The following is a 21580-nucleotide window of genomic DNA, read 5'->3' as shown; positions in this document are numbered from 1 at the left end:
TGAGGCTCAGGGGCAGTGTGTGGGACACAGAGAGAGCACAGAACACACATCCCAAATGCCCTGGGCAGGAAGAGCAAGAGGCTTACCAGCAGCTAGCAGGGTACATGCCCCAGGCATCCAGGGGAAGTAGTTGGAGGTCTGAAACCCAAAGGAGAGATTCTAGCCCACTGCCTGCACCCACTGGTAGTGACAGGGGAAGTGGAGCAACATGGCCACAGCTTGCTCTGCTCTCCCAGGATGTTGCTTGGAGGAAGGACTGCCCCCACACTCATCAGTGCTGGTGAAAGCAAGGGGGCTGGACCGCCCTCCGGCCTTGCTGGTCCTCTCAGTGTCATCGCTCAGGGCAGGGGAGGGGAAAGAGGCAGGGGAAGGGCAGGGAGAGGGCAGAGCACGGGTGGGGAGAGAAGAGGACTAGGGCAGAAGGGGGTTGTTCCAGCCCTTTCACAGAGTGGTGGAGAGATGGGCACATAGCCACTGGCCTTCCTCACCCCTCCCCTATACACACACCAGTCCCCCCCTTGAGGTCTAATCAGTGCACAGCAGAGCGGTAGAGTAACTTTTCGTGTCTTGTTTACAACATTCTTGCTAATGCATCCCAGAATTATGTTTGTTTTTTCTGCAGCGGTGTTACAACGTTGGCTCATATTTAGCTTGTGATCCACTTTATCTCCTCGATCCCTTTCGGCAATTGTCCTTCGCAGGCAGACGAAAACTAGTGCAGTGGAATGGGAAAGGGCAGTGGGGAGGGGCAGTGCAGAGCATAACAGGCTGCTGGGTAGCTCCGGCTACAGCTGTGCGGCAAGTGGGGGACGTGACCCCTGTTACAGCCCTGTGCTAAGCCCTTCCCCCCATCTAAGCTCCCAGGCCTCCCTGGGGCCTATCCACAGGATGGTTGAGGCAGGCGATACCCCCACTCCCCCACCAGCACAAGGCCTGGGGCATATGCCCCAAACCATCATATGAAGGGGCAGGTTTTCCCTTTCATGAATGATGCTGGACCAAAGGTGTTGCTGCACTAGAGAAGTCCGGATTATGGAGGTTCTACCTGTACAATGCCATGTCTCTATTTACAGCAGGATAGCTCATGTATGCTAGTTATCTCACTCTAAATTTTGAAGAGATGACATACTCTAGTGTGAATTAATCCCAGGAGCACAGAATACAAATTTGGGGATACAGCTATCCCTTTGTATAAAGCAATAGCTCTCAAACTTTCTAGACTACTGTACCCCTTTCAGGAGTCTCATTGGTCTTTGTAGTCCCAAATTTCATGTCACTTAAAACTACTTACTTTCAAAATCAGACCTAAAAATGCAAAAGTGTCACAGCACACACACTTTGAAACATTGCTAATTTTCTCATTGTAACCATATAATTATAAAATAAATAAATTGGAATGTAAATATTTAGGGCCTGTGTAAAGAGCAGAATAAACAAGTCATTGTCTGTATGAAATTTTAGTTTGTACTGATTTCTCTACTGCTTTTTTTGCAGCCTGGTGTAAAACTAGGCAAATATCTAGATGAGTTGATGTATTTCCTGAAACATTCCTACTTACCCCAGTGATTCATACACCACAGGAGAGTGTAAGGGATCCAGTGTAAAGCATTACTCTGCTCCAGTACTTATAGTTCGAGTCACTTCAGCAATAGATGGTGCACCTGTAGGCAAAATACCCTCACCTAGGGTCTGCAATAAGGACAGCAGCACAACACTTCTATGTTTTACTATGAGAGTATCAGAATAGCCACAACACTATCATTAAACTAATACACATTCACTGTGTTATACACATCTACGGTATTATAAGCTTGTGTATGCTTATAGAGTAAGTTTAACTTTTTCAGGCAGTTCCACCCACCATTTCTGGAAGTCAGCAGGGGTAAGGAAAGTCCACAACAAAGCTTCTGCAATACAGATCTATAGACAGTAGATGATGATGGGAATGTCAAGGGCAGAGGGCTTATACACAGAAGAGTACCTGCAGGATCTGCACACACTTGGATATCTGTGGGCACACTGTAAAGCCTGTTTCACAAAATGAGAAAAACCTCTTCCCTGTCCCCAGTGGAAAAATAGGCAGATATTTTGCAAGAGAAACCTTCCAATATTTCTTCCCTGTGACTCCTCGCTTGATAATGTTACTGTAGGATGACCTGTGCCAAAGACAGTGTTGAAAAAGAAAAGAATAATACCAAACTAGGAACCAAATTGGACTAGAGTACATAAACTTGCTAATAATAACGTTCTAGAAAGTATGCATTTACAGTTTTTCTGCTTTCACTGATGTTAGGAGTTACAGATATCCACACACTACATCTTTTCTTTGCTGACCTAGGAATAAAGATGGTTCACACAATTCAGGTGGCTAGCATATCAAATAACAGAAATCTCACAAGTCAGATTTTTGAAAGCTTTGTTAAAAAATGCTTCAAGTCCCATGAAGTTATATGTAGATCAGTAGGAAAGACCACAATACCCAGTGATTCCTTCCCAACATGTTCCTTATCAGCACAATAGCCTTCAAGTAACTCTCATTCACCAAATCTGACTTTCTGTGGAATTCATCCTCTTGTTCCTGGTCTTCTCGCTGAAAAGCCATCTTTGCAAAATCTTGCGGGCATTCAAGGAAAGGGAATCTGGATACAGAAGTCCCAATTGTGATGGAAGATTCTAAACCTGGAGAGGTGGCAGACAAATCACAATAAAATTAGGGACCAAACAATGGAAGATGCCAAACAATGCCCTTCTGGGGGAAGATCTTTAAAGGAGAAAGTTGTGTTGATAGAGATGGTAATAAAGATTATTATTCCAGGCAGAACTCTATGTAGAGGAAAAGAATGCTTTTTACTTTAATGCTGAAATTCCTAATTAGTAGTAAATCAGCAGGGGGTAAATAAAACAGAATACGAATCTCAGAAACTGTTCTGTTGGTGAACCACTTTCCTTGTTGATAAATCTATCATATTTATTAGGTAACCTTGGGATTTGTTGATTTTGTGAATGGATTTTATAATTTTGCTTATGTTAGAGAATAAATACTTATAGCCACATTATATCAGATTTCAACACTTTGAAAGGGATGTAAGTAGCATTTTGGAAGGCACAGGAATAAGGAGGGAGAATCTAAAATGGGAATTCCGGTGCATTTTTCCTTTACTTTGGGATATTAGTTGCACTTCTGTATTATAAACCTCAGAATTTGTGACTAAACAATATATTTCAATTATTGCAAAACTGTTGTATTTATTCATGTTAATGGGGGAAATTGTTTGTTCTTAATAGTGAGCTTCTTCTTTAAAGAACCATCTGTGCATTGATATAAATTGCTTTCCATGTCTAAAAATTAGAACAAATAAGGGGAATTAAAATTATAGGATTTTTTTTCCTGCAGGTCCATGTTATCATTTAGAATCACCATGATTTTCTTTCTGTGCTCCCAACTCATGAGAACTTATAGTATCCATTTTATTAAGTAACGTATCCTTCTACTTCATCACGTTCCCTTTTCTCAAGGCAATCACCTCTCCTGCAAAAAAAAGGAAACATCTAATAGTATTTCCTCCAGTAAATGCCAATAAAAGGGGGCAAGGAATAACAGAGGTAAAGATTCATGGGCATTAAATTAAATCCATATGGAAACCTGGGCAGAGGATTTATGCAGGAAAATTATAATTTAAAAATTAATCTTTATGGCTTACTATAAATGGTTGAGAACACCAAAAAGTTCTGAAAATTATTAGCTTCATTTTGTTTTTGTTACAAAGCTACTGTTCACGAAAACCTAAAACAATCTTGATGTTGTCAGGCTGGCTCTGAAACTAAGTGTCTGGGAAATGCACTCAGCTGGCTAAATGATAAGGTTAAAAAACCTCAGACAAACAACCCTCCCCCCCACGTATAAAAATACAAAACTCTGTTATCACTTGGTAACATTTCTCATAACAATTTCTGTAGCCCTTGAAATATGGATGTCTTACAAGAGCAATTTTACTACAGTGATGTGATATGTTAACTCTTCTCTTTCCCAATATTAAAATGATATTCAATGATAATAGGGGATGAGAGCTAGGCAGGGCATTCAGAAACAAATGCAAAGAATTAAATGTGAGAGTAACAGTGCCGTTGTAGTATGCTGTCTATGAAAAAGAAAGAAAGTTGTAATTAAATTACTGCATTAGAGTTGTCTGCTTTTTTCACTGTATTTAGTATGAGAATGAAAAATAAGTGAGAAAAGCAATTTCAGCAAGATGAATTCCTTATTTGTAATTAAATTCTCTGAATTGATTGGAAGAGTACACAGACACAACAGGGATTACATACATCTCTTTGATGAAGTCTCTCTCATTTAAATCTGTCTCTCCTCCTTCCTGGAACAAAAGTTAACTTCTCTAAAATAAAGATTTTCCCCTTTTGAAACCAATGATTTAAATAAAATATAATTGGAGATTTAAGATTTAGAAATCAGAGAAAATACTGGGGAAAAATAATAAACAGAGGCTAAAATTAGCAGATTATGTAATTCATACAAACCCAGTAAATCTCTCAGTTGTGTGACTGCACCACTGAGAAGCCAAAAGAGAAAAAGTAATGAGCATATAAACTTTCTGGTAATTTACAAATTAAAGACTTATTTTGACAATACATATATCAGTTAGATCCTGCTTGATTTAGTTATATCTTCATGTTTAAGTAAAAATAGGTAAATGTAAATAACTTAACTCCTTATATTAACTAAAACTGAACTCCAATAAGATCCCCTGATACACTGGTCTGGAAAAAAGAACTATATGGATCTCTCATTTTCTGTTTCAGATTAAATATGAGTTGAATGGTTGAGTTGTGTTGCAATACTAATGTCTTTGCTGAAATTAAATTTGATCAAATATCTCAGTTAAGCAAAATGCAACAGAATTTACCCTACATGAAAACAGGATTAAGAAGAATATATGAGTAGGCAACTCTTCTCATTTATGATGTATATTAAAACAATAGCTCAGTTTCATTTAACAGGAATTAATGTCACTTTTGCTTTGCCAGTGCTTCCTGTTGGCAGTGAGTAGTCTATTCTTCTGTGTGACAGAGTCCTTCAGTTGAATGACTGATAGTGTCAAAGAGCTATTAATATGTAAGCATTTTAGTGGCATGGGACAGCTCCATCCTGTTCTGCCCAACTGTTGCAATAGTGCACTGCAGATAATGACTTGATTTGAGGAATTTAATGTCTATTTTGGGATTAATTTAATCTATAGGCTCCACAAGTAGGACAATTTAGAAATAATGACAATTTAGTGTTCCAAAGTAATTGGTCCTTTCACTCCATCTTTATATAACTTTTGTATATCATCTTGGGAAACCTGCATAGGTGATATAAACTGTATATCACTAGAATGATAATCCCATTGCTAACTTTAATATGATTCAGTTTAATTACAAAATAAATTTGAGGCCTGCAGAGAGGGAGAGTGCACTGAAATGTATGAATGAGTAGTTCACTTTTTTAATCTTCATTTTTGTGAAATAAAAGTTACAGAATGCCACATGAAATGCAGAATACCACGTAGAAATTACATCATGAATCTCACTGTGATAAAAACTTGCAGTATTGCAGCCAGACAAAGTCTCCCCCTTACAAGCCAGCTTGCTCGCTGCCCCCCCCCCACCACCAAGAAGCACACAGGGCATGGAAATGGCTGCTGACAGCACAGTCTTTGATGCCCTCATTGAGGCCCAGATATGCTAGCTTATCATGAGCCTGAGAAGCAGAAAGTACAGATGGAAGGCTAACAGGCCAGACTGTCAACAAGAGGCGGGTGGGACCCTCAGAAATCACCCCAGCTGGCATTGATCGATATGATGCACACACACACAACCATCCCAGAAGGGGACGTGCCCTGCCCACACAAAAGAATGTCCTGTACTCCTAAATTGCTTATCTCTTGTCTTACAAGTGCAAATTAAGTAAGAAATGCCCTTGTAACAAACTGGCGTCACAAAGACAGACCAGTATGATCTGGCACCATAGATAAGAAGGAGAATACGTAACCCAAAAGGGGTATAAAAGGTGGGTCCAGCAGAACTCTAACTTTGAGTGCATTCCACCAACTACCTGCTGGTCGGGTCAGGTGATTGCCTCCCGAGGTCCACAACTGGGGACGCCCAACCTCGTATTTGTCTTTCCGTGGAATTGAGTGACCGATCCAGCTTGGCTACGCTGGTATCGAGAGACGCAGAGAGGGTAAGATACACCCATGCTAGGTCTCCGACTTTTTTGTGCACAGCTAAAGAATTAGAGCTCTGTAACTAGATGTCATTGTGCCAAGATATCATTGTGTTAGATGGTAACAGATATCTTTGTATTGGATTGTAACGTAACTTGTTAACACCTGTACTTTGCTAGCATATAAGAAGTAAACAATAGCCTTTTGTAACCGCAGGCTTATAACTATAGCTTAATAAACTTGTAACTAGTTAAGCTCTGAGCCTGACCCTGCTGTTAACCCTTTTGTCACTGCAACACAGCCGGCACAACAAAAGAACTTTAACCGTTTGGTTACCACAGCCTGGCCATGGGTGAGAGTGCTAGGAGCTGCCTGCTCTAACAGTGAAAAACTGGGTTGCTTAGGACCCAGGGGAGTACCTCACCGCACATTACCTGGCCACCGGCTAACAAGTATAACTAAATATGATTTTAACAGATAGTTATTTTTAAAAAACGAAACCCTATAAAAATGGTCTTTAAAATGCCTTTAACATAATCTCAAGAGCTTTGGAAAGTATTCCTTCTGTTGACCATTTAATAAACAGATAAAAGTCCTCCTCTCTGAAGACTTACATCCTTCATAGTTAATTTTTCAGATGTGCTGGAAAGCGATAGAACACAAGCCTCCTATGTAACATTCACAAAGTTAGCAATTCCACCTGGATTACTTTTCATGGATTTTTGACCAATAAGAAGAGAAGTTACAAAAATCTAATGATGACCTGAGAAAGAGGGAAAAAAATGAAATGTTAATTCCAAATCAGCAAATAAGTACTTTGTATGACTAGCAAATATTGAGAAAAGTTTCATATGCAAATTAAAGATGCTTTTGGCAAAATTCCAAATGTGTGAAATATATTCATATGGCATGAAACCTGACCTTTAAGCTATTTTTGGTAAGGTTTGAGAATTCTTTTTCCAATGTTTGAAGCAAAACCAGATTTTTTTTCTGTTGACTTCTCATCAGAAACTTTGCAACTTCCATTTAGAAAATATTTAGTTCATAAATAAGAGTTTTGGTATTTTTTCCTTTTTCTTTCAGGACTAGTGATTGTTGCCTTAAAACTGAATTTCTATTCTTCAAGAGTTCATCAGTTATTGTCCTACAGGTGTCCCCTTCTCTTTGTTGCATGGGAATTTTCTTTGCCAAATCTAATTGTGGCACCACAAACACTGACTGCAACTTCAAATGCAGTTAATCTAATGAAAGTTGCTGTCAAAATTTTAAATGCACAAGGCTGAATTTTAGTAAAATACTCTGATTTCCCCTGCCTGGGTACACCAGGCAGGTGAAGAAGCTTGAGTGTCCTTTTCCTCACCCATCACACTAATTCAGGAAGCAGCCACAATGTTAGCATTTGCAATCCCTGAGCTGATGGATGAAGAACCAAAAGCACAGCCAAATGCAAACAGCTCTCCAAATGCAGGACTGGCAAAGCACTTCTCTTATGATCCTCTTGCCCTCAGAAGTCCAAGCTGAGGGGGAAATGTACCCTACACTTCTACAAAGATGTTACAGAGTTGCCAACAGTCAAAATATTTGAGCATTTACTTAAATTCCATCTTCTGGAGACATGATTAGGAGAAAATATCCGTTTTCATTAACATAATAAAAAGTTTCTAGCCTTCACCGGCACGAAGAACAGCTTCAAAATACAAAGTGCAAGTGCACCCTAAAGTCTCAAAAGGCAAAACACTAATATGAGCCCAGAAATCGATCATTAAAAAATCTCCTTCTTTCAAAGCCAGTCTCCTGAAATCTTGGACCCTGACTTCTGATTTTAATGTATGTGGAGTTAGCAATAAGGTATCCATCACATCTAAATGTGTTCTTACCAGCACTCCAAGATACTTTGGTACAAAACCTAGCTCACATTAGATTCTCTTTCTCTTAGCTAGGCAGCTGGGGATTTCCCTTTCATGTGGGACCCCTAGGCTACGTCTACACGTGAAGCCAACATCGAAATAGCTTATTTCGATGTAGCACCATCGAAATAGGCTATTTCGATGAATAACGTCTACACGTCCTCCAGGGCTGGCAACGTCGATGTTCAACTTCGACGTTGCGCGGCACCACATCGAAATAGGCGCTGCGAGGGTACGTCTACACGCCAAAGTAGCACACATCGAAATAAGGGTGCCAGGCACAGCTGCAGACAGGGTCACAGGGCGGACTCAACAGCAAGCCGCTCCCTTAAAGGGCCCCTCCCAGACACAGTTGCACTAAACAACACAAGATACACAGAGCCAACAACGGGTTGCAGACCCTGTGCCTGCAGCATGGATCCCCAGCTGCAGCAGCAGCAGCCAGAAGCCCTGGGCTAAGGGCTGCTGCCCACGGTGACCATAGAGCCCCGCAGGGGCTGGAGAGAGAGCATCTCTCAACCCCCCAGCTGATGGCCGCCATGGAGGACCCCACAATTTCGACGTTGCGGGACGCGGATCGTCTACACGGTCCCTACTTCAACGTTGAACGTCGAAGTAGGGCGCTATTCCGATCCCCTCATGAGGTTAGGGACTTCGATGTCTCGTCGCCTAACGTCGAAGTTAACTTCGAAATAGCGCCTGCCGCGTGTAGCCGCGACGGGCGCTATTTCGAAGTTAGTGCCGCTACTTCGAAGTAACGTGCACGTGTAGACACAGCTCTAAACTGTTATGCACCAACCTCTCCTGAAGCAGGACAGTGTAGGAAACATGTGGGGATATACTGACAGTGTGAGGGGAAGAGGATAAGGCTGCGTTCCAGTGAATTTGAGGCAAGAGCCCCTAAAATCAACATGTGGAGAATTAAAATTGGCACTTTCTTCAGCCTGATCCACAAGGAGCAAAATGTCTTGTCAAAGATGACTTGCTTAACCAGGAGAGAAAGCAAACATGCCTATCTTAAAATCTCTCTTCAAATCAGTGCAGCCAGATTGTCAGTTCTCATTTCATGATCCTATTTCTGAGTTTGGTTGGGCTGGAATGGAGAGGGACAATGAGCCAAAGTGTTAGAATGAAACTGAAAGTTGGCATATACAAAATTATTACCACCAATAATTAGACTGTGGAACTCATAGCCACAGGATGTTGTTGAAGCCAAGAACTTAGGTAGATTCAAAGATGGATTGGACATTCATATGAATAATATGAATATCCAAAGTCATAATAGTTAATGCTACAAAAAGATATTGGATGGGAGATAAAACCTACTGTTTCAGCTCTTAAATATTAGAGAGTCGGATGAGACATGCTGGGAACAAAATATCCAACACCTTCATATTATTAGGTTTCTTGAATTTTCTTCTGAAGCATCTACTGCCACCCACTGTTGAAGCAAGGATGCTCAATTCGATAGACCCTGAATCTGATCCGTTATACCAATTACCTATGTTCCTATGTAGTTGCTCTACTGACGCCTTAGGTCACTCTGTCTCTGCCTGTCTCTGTATGGGATATGGCCACAACATTACAAGTGCTTTTATTGTATATTTTTAATCTTCTTCCAAATAAATATGTAGTTTGCAGTCCACAGCATGTTGGAGATATGTTGAGCCAAAAAAGTTAAGAACATATTGAAATGATTTGTAGGAAATATTTGACATAGTATTGGACAGATTCTCTAGTGCAACAAGGCTACTTTGTGTTGCATCCTGACTCTAAAATGTGTTAATGTGGATCAGGAAGGATCAGGCCAATGCAAGAATGAGCAGCCAGTGGTATAAACCAGACAAGTAAAAAAATGTGCAAAGTTATGATATGTGTATACAGTAAAATAAAAGACAGGTTAATCAACAAGGTTGTGTCTACATGAGCCCTCTCCTTTCAGAAGGAGCATGTTAATGACGGAGTTTGAAAGATGGTAATGAGACACTGCCATGAATATGCAGTGCCTCATTAGCACAATGGCGGCCTCAGTGATTCGAAAGTGCCACTTTCAAATCATGCCCTGCCAGTGTAGCTTGGGGCCTTTCAAAATGTCACCCCCGGCCTGCGAATGCCCCTTCTTCCAAAAACAAATGGGAAGAAGGGGCTTTTGAAGTCCCGGGGATCAATTTGAAAGGCCCCCAGCTACATGGGCGGTGCATGATTCGAAAGCAGCACTTTCGAATCACCACGGTCGCCATTATGCTAATGAGGCACTGCATGTTCATGGCAGTGCCTCATTAGCATCTTTTGAACTCCCTGATTAACATGCCCCTTCCGAAAGGAGGGGGCTTGTGTAGACACAGCCCAAGTTTTCTCTGTAATTTATTTTCAAAATACTTATCAGATAATTATTACTTATTTCAATTTAATTGCATAATATAGAAAAATCAGCACATGGATAATCTGAAAGCTTTCAAAATGTAAAGCTTTGTAAAAATGGACACTGGGGGGAGGGATAGCTCAATGGTTAGAGCATTAGGCTTGTAAGTTCACACTTGTGAGCTCAGTACTTGAGGGGGTGTTTTCAAGGTTCTGGGGGCAGGTTGTTTATTTTTTTTTAATATGTCCAGGTCGTGCTGTGGGTGCAAGGGACTGGACTCGATGACCTTGTGAGGTCCCTTCCAGTTCTATGAGAGATGTATGTATACATGCATATATACATAGAGGGCCATTTTCCGAATGTACTATATATGTGGGAGAATTTGTCTGTGAATGTGTCTGTCTGTTTAAGAACTCCTCCTAAATGGTAAGCGCTAGGAACACCGTATTTAGTACACAGCTTCCTCCTATGATGACTTAAAGCAAGTTAAGGATTTGGTTTTGCTAAGGAGGTAGGTCTGAAGTTTCCCCACCACCAGATTCATCGCCTGCTGTTCCCCTTTCTTGTTGTCAGGTAGTGAGGGAAAAGTGTAGTTTGCCCCATTCCTCATTTTGTCTGGGGAGGGCAGAGGGTAAGCAAGCTCTGCACTTTGCTTTGCTCCTCCACAGGAACAGGAAGGGGAACAGCAAGCAGTTGGGGCTGAGGAAAGGTTTAGAACAGGGGGCTGGTGTGGGTTGAGAGGGGGATCAGGAAAGGGGGTTGGGATGTAGATATGCAAGAGACAAGGTTGGAAGCTGAAAAGAAGCTCAGGACTGGAGGCATGGGAGTACAGAAGTCAGAGTTGGTGAGGGAGAGGAAAGATTCAGGGTGGGGGCTGAGGACAGTGTGAAGTTTTTGAAAAATATGATCATTTAAATCAAGCATGTACATTTTCCCTCTATTTCAAATAAAAGAAAAGAACCCACATCATTATTGATTCAAAGACCTGTTCAACACCTGGAACATTTGCTAGTTTTGGATAATGTGGAAATCTGGAGTTTGGAAAGCTACATTATGCTACTTTATATGTGGTTACGCTATGGTACTGTGTTTGTAATGATATTCTTTTATTCGACTTGTGTGTGATGATTTCAGGTTGAAATGCATGCTTGCCCCAGGCTATTCAGCTGGAGCCTTCTCTTATTCTCTTTACCTATATAATTGGGGTCTCACATCTATTCCCTATTACTCTTGTGAATTGCTCCCTTCCTATTTTATATCCTTTGAGAAAAGAAGGGCTGAATAATATCAAAGAGAATCCCTCTCTTAGATATCAAACTATGTTCTCTTACCACGAATGCCCTATTTCCCATACCACCTGTGATCTCATTGGCCAAGTTTAGTTTTCTTAATAATACTTGCAAGAGCATCAGCAGTGATTCTATAAAGATGGATGAACTACAGAAGATTCACTTAATTTAGTAACAGAGAGATAGCCATGCTAGCCTATATACTATAAAAACAAAAAAGCAGTCCAGTAGCACTTTAAAGACTAATAAAATAATTTATTAGGTGATGAGCTTTCTGAAGAAGTGGGTCTGTCCCATGAAAGCTCATCACCTAATAAATTATTTTGTTAGTCTTTAAAGCGCTACTGGACTGCTTTTTTGTTTCCACTTAATTTGGGACTAAAAATTGGTAGAAAAGGCTCCAAACAAATAAGAGGTTTTTCAAGATTGGATAGAAACATTTCCTGAAATCTCAATTTCAAACATAGAATAACAAAGCAACGCCTTCTATGAAAAGGTGGTGATCAGAGATCATTATCTATCAAGGTGTTTCTGACCTGGACTTGTTACAGCAGTAGAACTCATATAAATTACTCCCCTTTTATTGCTTTGAGGCATCCCGAATAGCTCAGTCAGATCCCAAATCTTCCAAAAAGATGAGAAAACAGATGGCTATACAAATTCAAAGACTAAAATCTGCTTTGCTTCCTGTTTCATGTAAAGAAGAAATTACCCCACAGATGTTAATGTTGTGGCCTCCAGCCTCGAACTGGACAAACAATACAAAAAAGACTAACTGATTTCTGCTGACGTCAAACAATAAAATAAAAGCAGTTTCTCAGTACTGGCAGGCTAGACAAGCCTGAGGGTTTTTAAATCCCAGGGGCCTGACGTCACTCACCCTGATGGCGTGAATGCAAGAGTTATCTCTCTGTGGTGGCAGCAATATTGGCCTGAAAGGGATTTGTAAAGCCCTGTGGGCTATGCCACTTGTGCCGGTAGTAGATGGTGAGAACTCTTAGGAAGGCAGAAACATAAGTTTGAGGGAAGTGAGCTGCCAGCCCAGCAGCCTACTATCATTCACTCTGATGGAAATGGATCAGTTGTGATTCCTTGGTGTCTTCCAAGACAATAGTTAAAAAGCTTTTGGATCATATGTCAACATATCACTTAAAGCAGCAAGGATGAAAGGGATGGTGGTGGTTTTGTTTCTAATTTTTAGTTCACAATGGTGGAAGTACAGGAGATAGGGGGAGTTTTTCCTGGAAGTCTGTTTGCATGTGAAACTAACAATGGAGCTGAGGTGGCCTGGTTTTAATTTTTTCCCCCTCCTGTATGAGCTGTGGTGTTTTATTGACGACCCATACAAAAGGCAAAAAATTAAAACCAGACAGCTCCAGCTCTATTGTAAATTTCACATGCAATCAAACAGACTTGGAGAAAACTATCCCTTTCCCCACCAACCTGGCTACCATTTGAAGATTGCACTTAAATACAACATATCCTCCCATACCCTACATTTTTATATTAACTGATTTTTTTAGATAGAAATTGGCTTCTGAAGCAAAATCCTCCATTAAACAGTATCTTGGCATGAATACTTTAGAAGGGTTTACAATGGGAGAAAGTCTTTGCTCCACTGCAAACACTGGCAAAAAACCAAAAAACAAAAAACTCTGCAATAGAATCGTGGCAGGCTAAAAAAAATGGAACCGACAAAGCCACTTACTCAAAGTAGTGCCCCAAACTCTTGAAAACTTATGCATAAGAGTAACTTTTCATATGTGAGTAGATCTTTTAAGTTAAAACTTCTCCTGTGCTTAAATGTTTGCACTATCAGGGCCTATTGTCCAGCTAATCCTTTAAAGTATAGTTTCCACATATAAGAGCAAAAGCACAAATAAAAACACAGCTAATATCACATGTTGGGCTTGTGTACACCATCTCCTTCCTTCAAAGGGGACATGTAAACGAGCCCGAGCGGTGAATAGCAATGAGATGCTGCGCTGTATATGCAGCACCTCATTAGTATAATCGTTACAGTGTGAACTTCGAAGTTGCCAACTTCGAAGTACCAGCATGCCGTGCAGCCAAGGGCACTTCGAAGTACCTGTGCAACTTCAAAGTGCCCTTACTCACAAAGGCTGTGTCAAGACGAGCCCCCAGTTTAGAAGGGGGGATGGTAATTAGGGTGTCGGGAGATTACTAATGAAGTGCTGCAGTGCATATGGAGCACTTTATTAGGCTAAATCTCCCTGACGGCAACTTCGAAGTGTGAAACTGCAAAGTGCCGGCTTGCATGTAGTCACGGGTCAGACGTGGGTACTTTGAAGTGCTTGTGCAACTCCAAAGTCCCTTTACTCCTTTACCATGCCCCCTTTGAAGTTGGGGGCTAGTCTAGACACAAAAATGTTTTGAGAGTAAGGGCACTTCGAAGTGTGCGGATACTTCAAAGTACCTGCGGCTACACAGCTTGCTGACACTTTGAACTTAGCAACTGCAAAGCTCTCGTGGTGAGAATTACACTAATGAGGTGCGGCATATATGGCTTGCAGCATCTCATTGCTATTCACTGCTCGGGGTCATTTACATGCCCCCTTCGAAGGAGGGGGCTAGTGTAGACAAGCCTGTTCAAGTGTCATCCCTGTGATCATTCCTCCTCACCCTCTACCCTAGAATTCTGTTGTTTTTTTAGATGGCAAGCAATTTGAGTCAGGGCTATATCCTAGCTCAATGGTTTGAATGTAGGCTTTGTAAACCCAGGATTGTAGGCTGAACCCTTGAGTGGGTATTTTAGGAGTATGTGGCAAATAGATTTTAAAACAATTTGTCAGGGCGGGTGCTTGGTACTGCCAAGAGGGCACGGAACTGGACTCAATGACCTCTTGAGGTCCCTTCCAGTTCTATGAGATGATGTATGTGTGTATATGTTTGCATATTTCCCAACACAAATACTAAATAATAGTATTTAGGGAATATCAGTAGAATTTTGTTTTAAGTTGGTTGCTGTTTGCAGCAATGAATGATTTGTATCAGACAGATCTACTGGGAAGCAGAGTAAGACCATCTGTATGTATCTTATTTCATCAAGAAAGAAAAAATAATAAAAAGTTAAATATTTTTCCTTGAATGCTTACAACATGTGTGCAACAACCAATGACTTTGTGGAGACTTGTTCACACATATTTGAAGGCAAAGTATTACCCTAAATCTTTATACCAGTAGTTAAATTAATTTTCTTTCTCACAGAGTAAAACAGTAGGTACTGCATATATAAAAATTACTCAGCATAATCAGTGCTGCCACACAGACTATTTCAGTCTTGATGGATTATCTTTTGGTACAACACTGATAGCCCAGTCTGTAGCCAACCTTATAAATGGGATGTTTGAGTCTTCATGGGTAGGGCTACATTACAGAAGTCCTTTGAAAGAAGTTCTTTTGGAAGATCTCAACCACACACCAGCCACTCTTTCGAGAGAACGCACCAGGAAATGCCACGGATTGAAAAATCTAGCGGCATGGAGGACTGCTGTTTCAAAAAAAGAGCCCCCGTATCTATGTTTTTTCTTTCCCTGAAAGAATCTTTCGGAAAAAGTTGCTCTTCCTCATGTGGGAGTGGAAGAGGGCTTCTGGAAAAAGTTCCGTGTTCTTATTTAATATCAAAAGAATGCATTTTGTGTGTAGACATTCCATGGGATTTTTCTGAAGAGCTCAAGCTTTTTCGAAAAAAATCACTAGTGTAGACGTAGCCCACGAGAGTGTGGATATTACCAAAGTAATTCTTGTTTTTCTGATGTCTCACACCTTGAGACTTAAGTTGAAATGTCTTTTTCAATGCAAGAAACATAAATTTTCTAGGGAGTTAACTTAGGTCTGGACTACACATAAAAGTTGTATCACTTTAACTACAAAAGAGTGATGCTGTATTGTGGTAGGGAGAGTGGTGGAGCTTTATCTGTAATATACTTATCATCAGATAAAAAAAGGTAAACCTGTTATAGAATGATGCGATATTGCCCACAGTAAACCACATCACTTTGACTAAATCAGCACAATATCATACCTTTTAGTTAAACAGTTAAGTTTAGCTAACTTCTGTGTACAGCCCAGACCTAAGTTAAGGACTTTCCAACAATCAATCAGTCATCTTAAGCATTGCTACACCTGCAAACAATTATGACTACCTTTGACTAGCTCTTACTCCAATATATTCCAATGCAACAGATCGCAAAACTCTGGATCTGATTCTAGTATACTACTGCATCTAGCCATGGTTTGACAACCACATCTTAAATTATAATTCCTAAACAGAGAACATCTATAGATGCTCTTTCTTCACCAATAAAATTATTACACATCCTGGCATAACAGTGTCACAATACCTGGATCTGGCACTTCAATTTTTGCTTTCACACCTGACCCCCGTTTCTACTGCACAAATGTAGAAGCAACTGCAACTGGGGAAAAAAAGCGTGTACCCCAACACATCCAGTACAATGGCACTGCAAATATCTAGAGCTGGCCAGCTGTGGGTCCCACCTCACAAAGTCCTAGCCTTTCTGAATAATACAGATCCTAGCGCATCATGATACTACAGAGGCACACAAACTCATATCCAGCAACCGAATCTGTCAAGGTTCACCTGGCTTTCGCAGGGAAGACCCACATCATATACCATAACTAACCAACTGGTTTGTGTTTTCCTTTGCAGGAATTCTTCTATAGCTTTAGCAACACAATATGCCCTCGACTACTGTGTAGTACAGTAGAAAAATTCACTGCATGTTTAGAGGTGTTAGTGGTTCTAATAACAACAACGAAGGGTCCTGTGGCACCTTATGGACTAACAGAAAAGTTTTGAGCATGAGCTTTTGTGAGCACAGACTCACTTCATCAGATGGTTCTAATGGCATTCATTACAGAAAGTGAATCGTACATGGAAATGTGTTGGAACTCAGAGTGGTGAGGGTGGTGATACAACCAACAGGCTTGTAGGGGTTTCTATCATCTACAGGTTTTATTGTATTCTCACTTTCATCACTCCCACTATAAGAATTATTCCAGCACCATTGTCAACATGTTGGAATTTTGATTATTTTGGTCAGCTACAAAAAGCTGTGCATCCACGGCATTTAGGTGGTAAAACTGGGGTATATAGTGAAAACTTAGGCGGAAACTCGCAGGAAATCAGGATATTTGTAATGGTGTTGCTTCCAGATGCATCAGGCTCCGAGCTCTTTTGTGTACGAGGAGCTGTCTTTTGTTCTGTTTCTGACATGTAATTAGGGGAGGTATGGGGCCAAAAGATTCTTGGGGCCAATGTGCAGCGCATTTGCACCACGTGATGCCGGGATCTCGGAGTCTGGCTATACCAAGAATCCCTGGGTGTCTGTATTTCACACTCCAGGGGTCTGGATATGAAAAATCGGAAGGATGCAAGTTGCTCCCTGCTTGGCCTCCCTACCCCTTCCGCGCGCCGCTCCGCCCCGCCCCCTTTTCCGCCCATCTCCTCTCCCCCCGCCCACTCTCGCTCCCCAAGTCCCCCGCACAGCGGAGGTTCCCGATGACTGGAACCTTCGCCTTTCTTCTCTAGGCGGAGGAGTTTTGGCCCTGGGCGGCCACCGTTTCCGATTGGTTGTGGTATCATCACCACCAAGATGGCGGCGGTGTTGTCAATGTCAGCGGCTGGGAAGCATCTTGCGATGGGGAGAGGCGCACTCGCTGCCTGCCTGACTCCGGCCAGGTAACGGGGGCCCGGGCCACCCTTCCCGGCGCGAGGACAGTCCGTGACGCGCTCCGGCGCGGGCCCTGCGGCAAGCTGTTGTCTGCTGGGCGGGCAGCGGGGCTGCTACCTCCGGGGAATAACAAGCGTCGGACCCGGCCCCAGTCCCGCCGGGGAGGGCGCCTGACCCCACCCCCACCCCCGTGGGGTTCTGTGTGAGGTGCACTCGCAGCCCCTATGCGGGGAGGGTGCCTGGGGCCTTTCCGGGCGGGGGCGGACATTATTTTGCTTCTTTCTCCGGTCCCTGCAGGGCTCGTGCCGCCGCAGCCCAGGCTTACCAGGGTCCAGGCCTCGGCGCCGCTGGGCCTGCCAGGCCTGGTCCCCTGCCCTTGCTGAGCGCTGCTTTGCTGCTCAGGCACAAGGTGCCCGGCTTCCGAGTGCGATGGTCGGTTGCCGCGGTGCTAAAAAGGCAGAGGGCGTTGTTCCTTATTCCGCTCCCCGCTATGAGTCTCCGGCTAAGCTTTAGCTTTATCATCCCTTTTCTGGTTTCAGATTAAACTAGTGGCTCTTTCTCTGCGCACTTTCTCTGGTCCCCTCAAAAGCTAATGTTTGCAAAAATATCTTGAAGGCTTTGTAAGGTTTGTGCTGCTTTTTAGTAAGTCGGAGGCCTAAGATGTGGTGATCTAGACTAGTGGTTCTCATCCAGGGTACATGTACCTCTGGGATATGCAGAGGTCTTCCAGGGCATACCCAATTCTTCTTGATCAGTGTTTCTCAAACTGGGAGTGGCAAGTAAAGTATTTGCACAGTGTTCTATGACACAGGAAGCGAAGGGCAGGTCAACACTACAAAGCAAGGTCAAATTAAGCTGCACAATTCCAGCTATATTAATTTGGTAGCTAGAATCAATATAGCTTAATTCAGGCTTCTGTACTGTCTCCACCGAGGGAGATTGACAAGAGCGCATTTCCCTTACTCCTAACAGGCATCAGGAGTACTGCAGCCAATGGGGGCATCCTACAAGTTCAATTTAGTGCATACTCAGTAGTGTCCTGAATCGAACTCTGGAAGGTTGACTGCATTTAAGTTGTACATTTCAGCCCTGGGTGGCAGAACTTGGGCTTCAGAAAAGGCTTACAAGTGAAAACTGGCTCAACTATCACACTGGAATGTCAATACAACGATTATATTCCAATCACTTATTCTATAATTAACTTCAACTTTCTCATTTTGCCATATAATCAGTTTTTCAGAAACATTTTTGTATGTTTGTCTGATTTTGTAAGCAAGTAGTTTTTAAGTGAAGTGAAAATCAGATATGCAAGACAAAGTGGGGTACAGTAGGCTGGAAAGGTTGAAAATCATTTAAACATCAGGTTTAAGATGTATAAACATCCTCAAACTGAAGTTTCTTAACTTGGTGCCCTTTTTCCTCCCTCAGGACAAAATTCCTCATTATCTTTCACTGTCAGATAATTTGAATATCTTGCAGATTTTTGCATAGGGATTTATTTTGGATGAGAATTTAAGCTTAGATCTTGTCATAGCACTTACAAGTATAAGGGATATGTCATGGTCGTTGGCTGGGTGGGAGGGACTTTTGCACCCAACTAGTGCCACTGCCATTCCATTAAAAGGTAGGACTCTTGTCAAGAGGTTCCTGAAAAAGACACTAGAATTTTAAGTATTGAAAGTTTTTAAGCAATTGTCTTCTCCTGTAGTAGTGCAGTGCCTTCCTTTTCCAAGTTTGTAATAGGGTGTGTACCATACTGAGAGAGGCTTGATGAAGTACAAAACCAATGGCTGTGCCTAGATTATAAAAAGTGAATTTCTCTGATGGTTTGAATTGATGCAGTTTAGAATTAGAATGAATACCTTCAAACATCAGGCTCCTTTGCAAGGGCCTAAATGAATCTTACAATCACGTGTACCTGAAGCGTCTGATATTTCTCAGTTTCTTGGACTATCATCTGAGTTGGCAAATTATCAGGTTACAGGACAAACTGATCCCAGGAATAAAGTCTGTGAATTCTGAAGATGCCTTTGATTGTTACTGATATTATGACTCCACCTGAAGTGCTTTACTGTACCAAGGCAACTAGGTACTTTGCAAAACGTGCCATACTTGAACTTCTCAACTTTGTTGACCTAATCATTAAAAGCACAAGATGAAAGCAGGAAGGAGGGATGACAAATATTCACTTTTGTCTTAAAATAATTTAGTGACTAGAATACCAATATGTCTGACTTGTGTAGGCAAGAAATGCCTGCACTTGGATGTTGAATTCCAGAATCAGTGAGCACTTGTGGCATTTTTGGTTGGTGATAAGCCAAACAGGTCAGCAGCAAATGACTTGAGCTAAATTGCTGACGCAGAGGACATAGGAGTGACTACATTACAATTGTTTAGATCAGTGTTTTGAAGGTTAGTACTCTGACTAGTAATGCAAGTGGAGCGGAAATTACAATAAGCACACTTTTTTTTTTTTAATGATGTATTTCAGGTCAGAGTTCAAAGCTTTTCCTTTCTATGGTGAAGGTAATCAATTTCATGTTCAGCATCCAGTAACATGCATCCTATGCTACACAATGTCAGATTAGCCTTTAACATTTTTCTTTAGCTTCTGACAGCTACATGTGCTGTGGTGGATAGCTGATCTTTCTTGAATGATGTACAGTAAACCCTCCATTTAACAGTCTAATGAAGGAAGGGTTGTCCGTTAAACCCAGATATATGTTAAATTGGAGGATTTAGTGAGACCCACCCCTACTGGGCTCCCCCCATTCCCTGTATCACCAAAAGTGCCCACTACTCACCTGCTGCTGAAGGAGTTGGTGGGACCCATGCTGCGTGACTGGAGGAGCTGCCATCATATGCTCCTCCCACCAGGGATGGGGTGGAGGTGTGCGTGAGGCCCATCTGCCGAAGTACATGTCCCACCCCTGATGGGAGCTCCAGCAGCAGCGATGGTCCAGGCAGCGGCAGCTCCTGCAGCTTAGGTAAGTTGCTTCCCCGCTTTTTTTTAGGGTGGCAAGGGGATAATTTAGGATTTGATGGGCCCCAGTTAAATAGACTTCAGGAACAATGGGGGACTGGCAGATGTCCATTGTTCCCAAAGTCCACTAAACTGGGGTCTGTAAAATCGAGGGTTTACTGTATACCTACCAGACATAATTTTGTTGCAAGCATGTTATATGATTGCTACTATGGGCTAATATATCATAAGTGCTTACTTGACTGTTAATATGTGAAAGCAAAGATATATTTACGGAGCTAGCGTGGCAGAAGTTATCTGAGTATGCCCTTAAATGCACACTTTGTGTCCAAGCAAAATAAGAAACCTGGAGTAGTATTTGAATCTTATTCTCAAATCTGTATGTATTGTAGCTACGTAGATGTATGTTCACTATAATTAGAATCCAATCTTGAGATCACAGAGGAATGACAGAGAAAAAAGAAGACCAACAGATCTATTCATTTCTAATCTTGCTGCTTTGCCAATCACAGAGGGAAAGCGAAATAATGAATATAAAAGGCAAGGTAATCCCTTAAACTTGTTTGTTTATAGAAATATGTGTAAAATTATCTGATGATTATTTAATGTAACATTTAGTGAAGAAAGTGGATTGCATTATATAGGCTTTAGAAATTGGGTGGTTGGTAGCCTACACAACTGTGAAAATGGTTTGCTATCCTAGGATATAGTGGGCTTAACTCTTCCTCCTATTTTTCTCTGTGTCTCTTCTGATTCTACTCTCTCATTCTTTTCGCTCTGCATTTAGTGTGTTCCACTCCTAAATTGGACCAGTTAAGGAGTTGAAGAAAGACTCCATTTCCATAACCCACTGGCATACAGATACTTCCAGAGAAGTGGCATGCAAAATCAGGCTAATTATCAATATGTTTCTAGTTACTTTCTGGGCTGAAAAAGTTCCTATGCCTAGGATTTCTCAGGAAACTGAACTGACTGACTTTAAAAATAGGCTTATATCCTTACTACAGTAAAACCTCATGTTCCTCACAACCCGCACATAATTCAAATTTCATGTAATTCAGGGGAGTGGGGCCCCTCCCTCCCTCTTCCAAGCCCCTGGTA

The 21580-nt window shown here is 41.7% G+C and overlaps 1 protein-coding gene across 1 annotated transcript in view; it reads left to right on the top strand.

Moving 5' to 3' along the window:
* Positions 1–17285: 17285 nt before the first annotated feature.
* NDUFS4 (NADH:ubiquinone oxidoreductase subunit S4) overlaps positions 17286–21580 on the top strand; it is a 63227-nt gene continuing 58932 nt past the window's right edge. The window contains exon 1 of the mRNA XM_074995580.1: positions 17286–17504. Within this exon, the coding sequence (XP_074851681.1) occupies positions 17419–17504 (86 nt within the window). The 5' untranslated portion in view covers positions 17286–17418. The remainder of the gene's footprint in view (positions 17505–21580) is intronic.

The sequence above is a fragment of the Carettochelys insculpta genome, chromosome 5 (genome assembly GCF_033958435.1).
Source record: "Carettochelys insculpta isolate YL-2023 chromosome 5, ASM3395843v1, whole genome shotgun sequence".
NCBI lineage: Eukaryota > Metazoa > Chordata > Testudines > Carettochelyidae > Carettochelys > Carettochelys insculpta.
The sequence above is the reverse complement of the archived record's forward strand: the minus strand, read 5'-3'. Positions and strand labels throughout refer to the sequence as shown.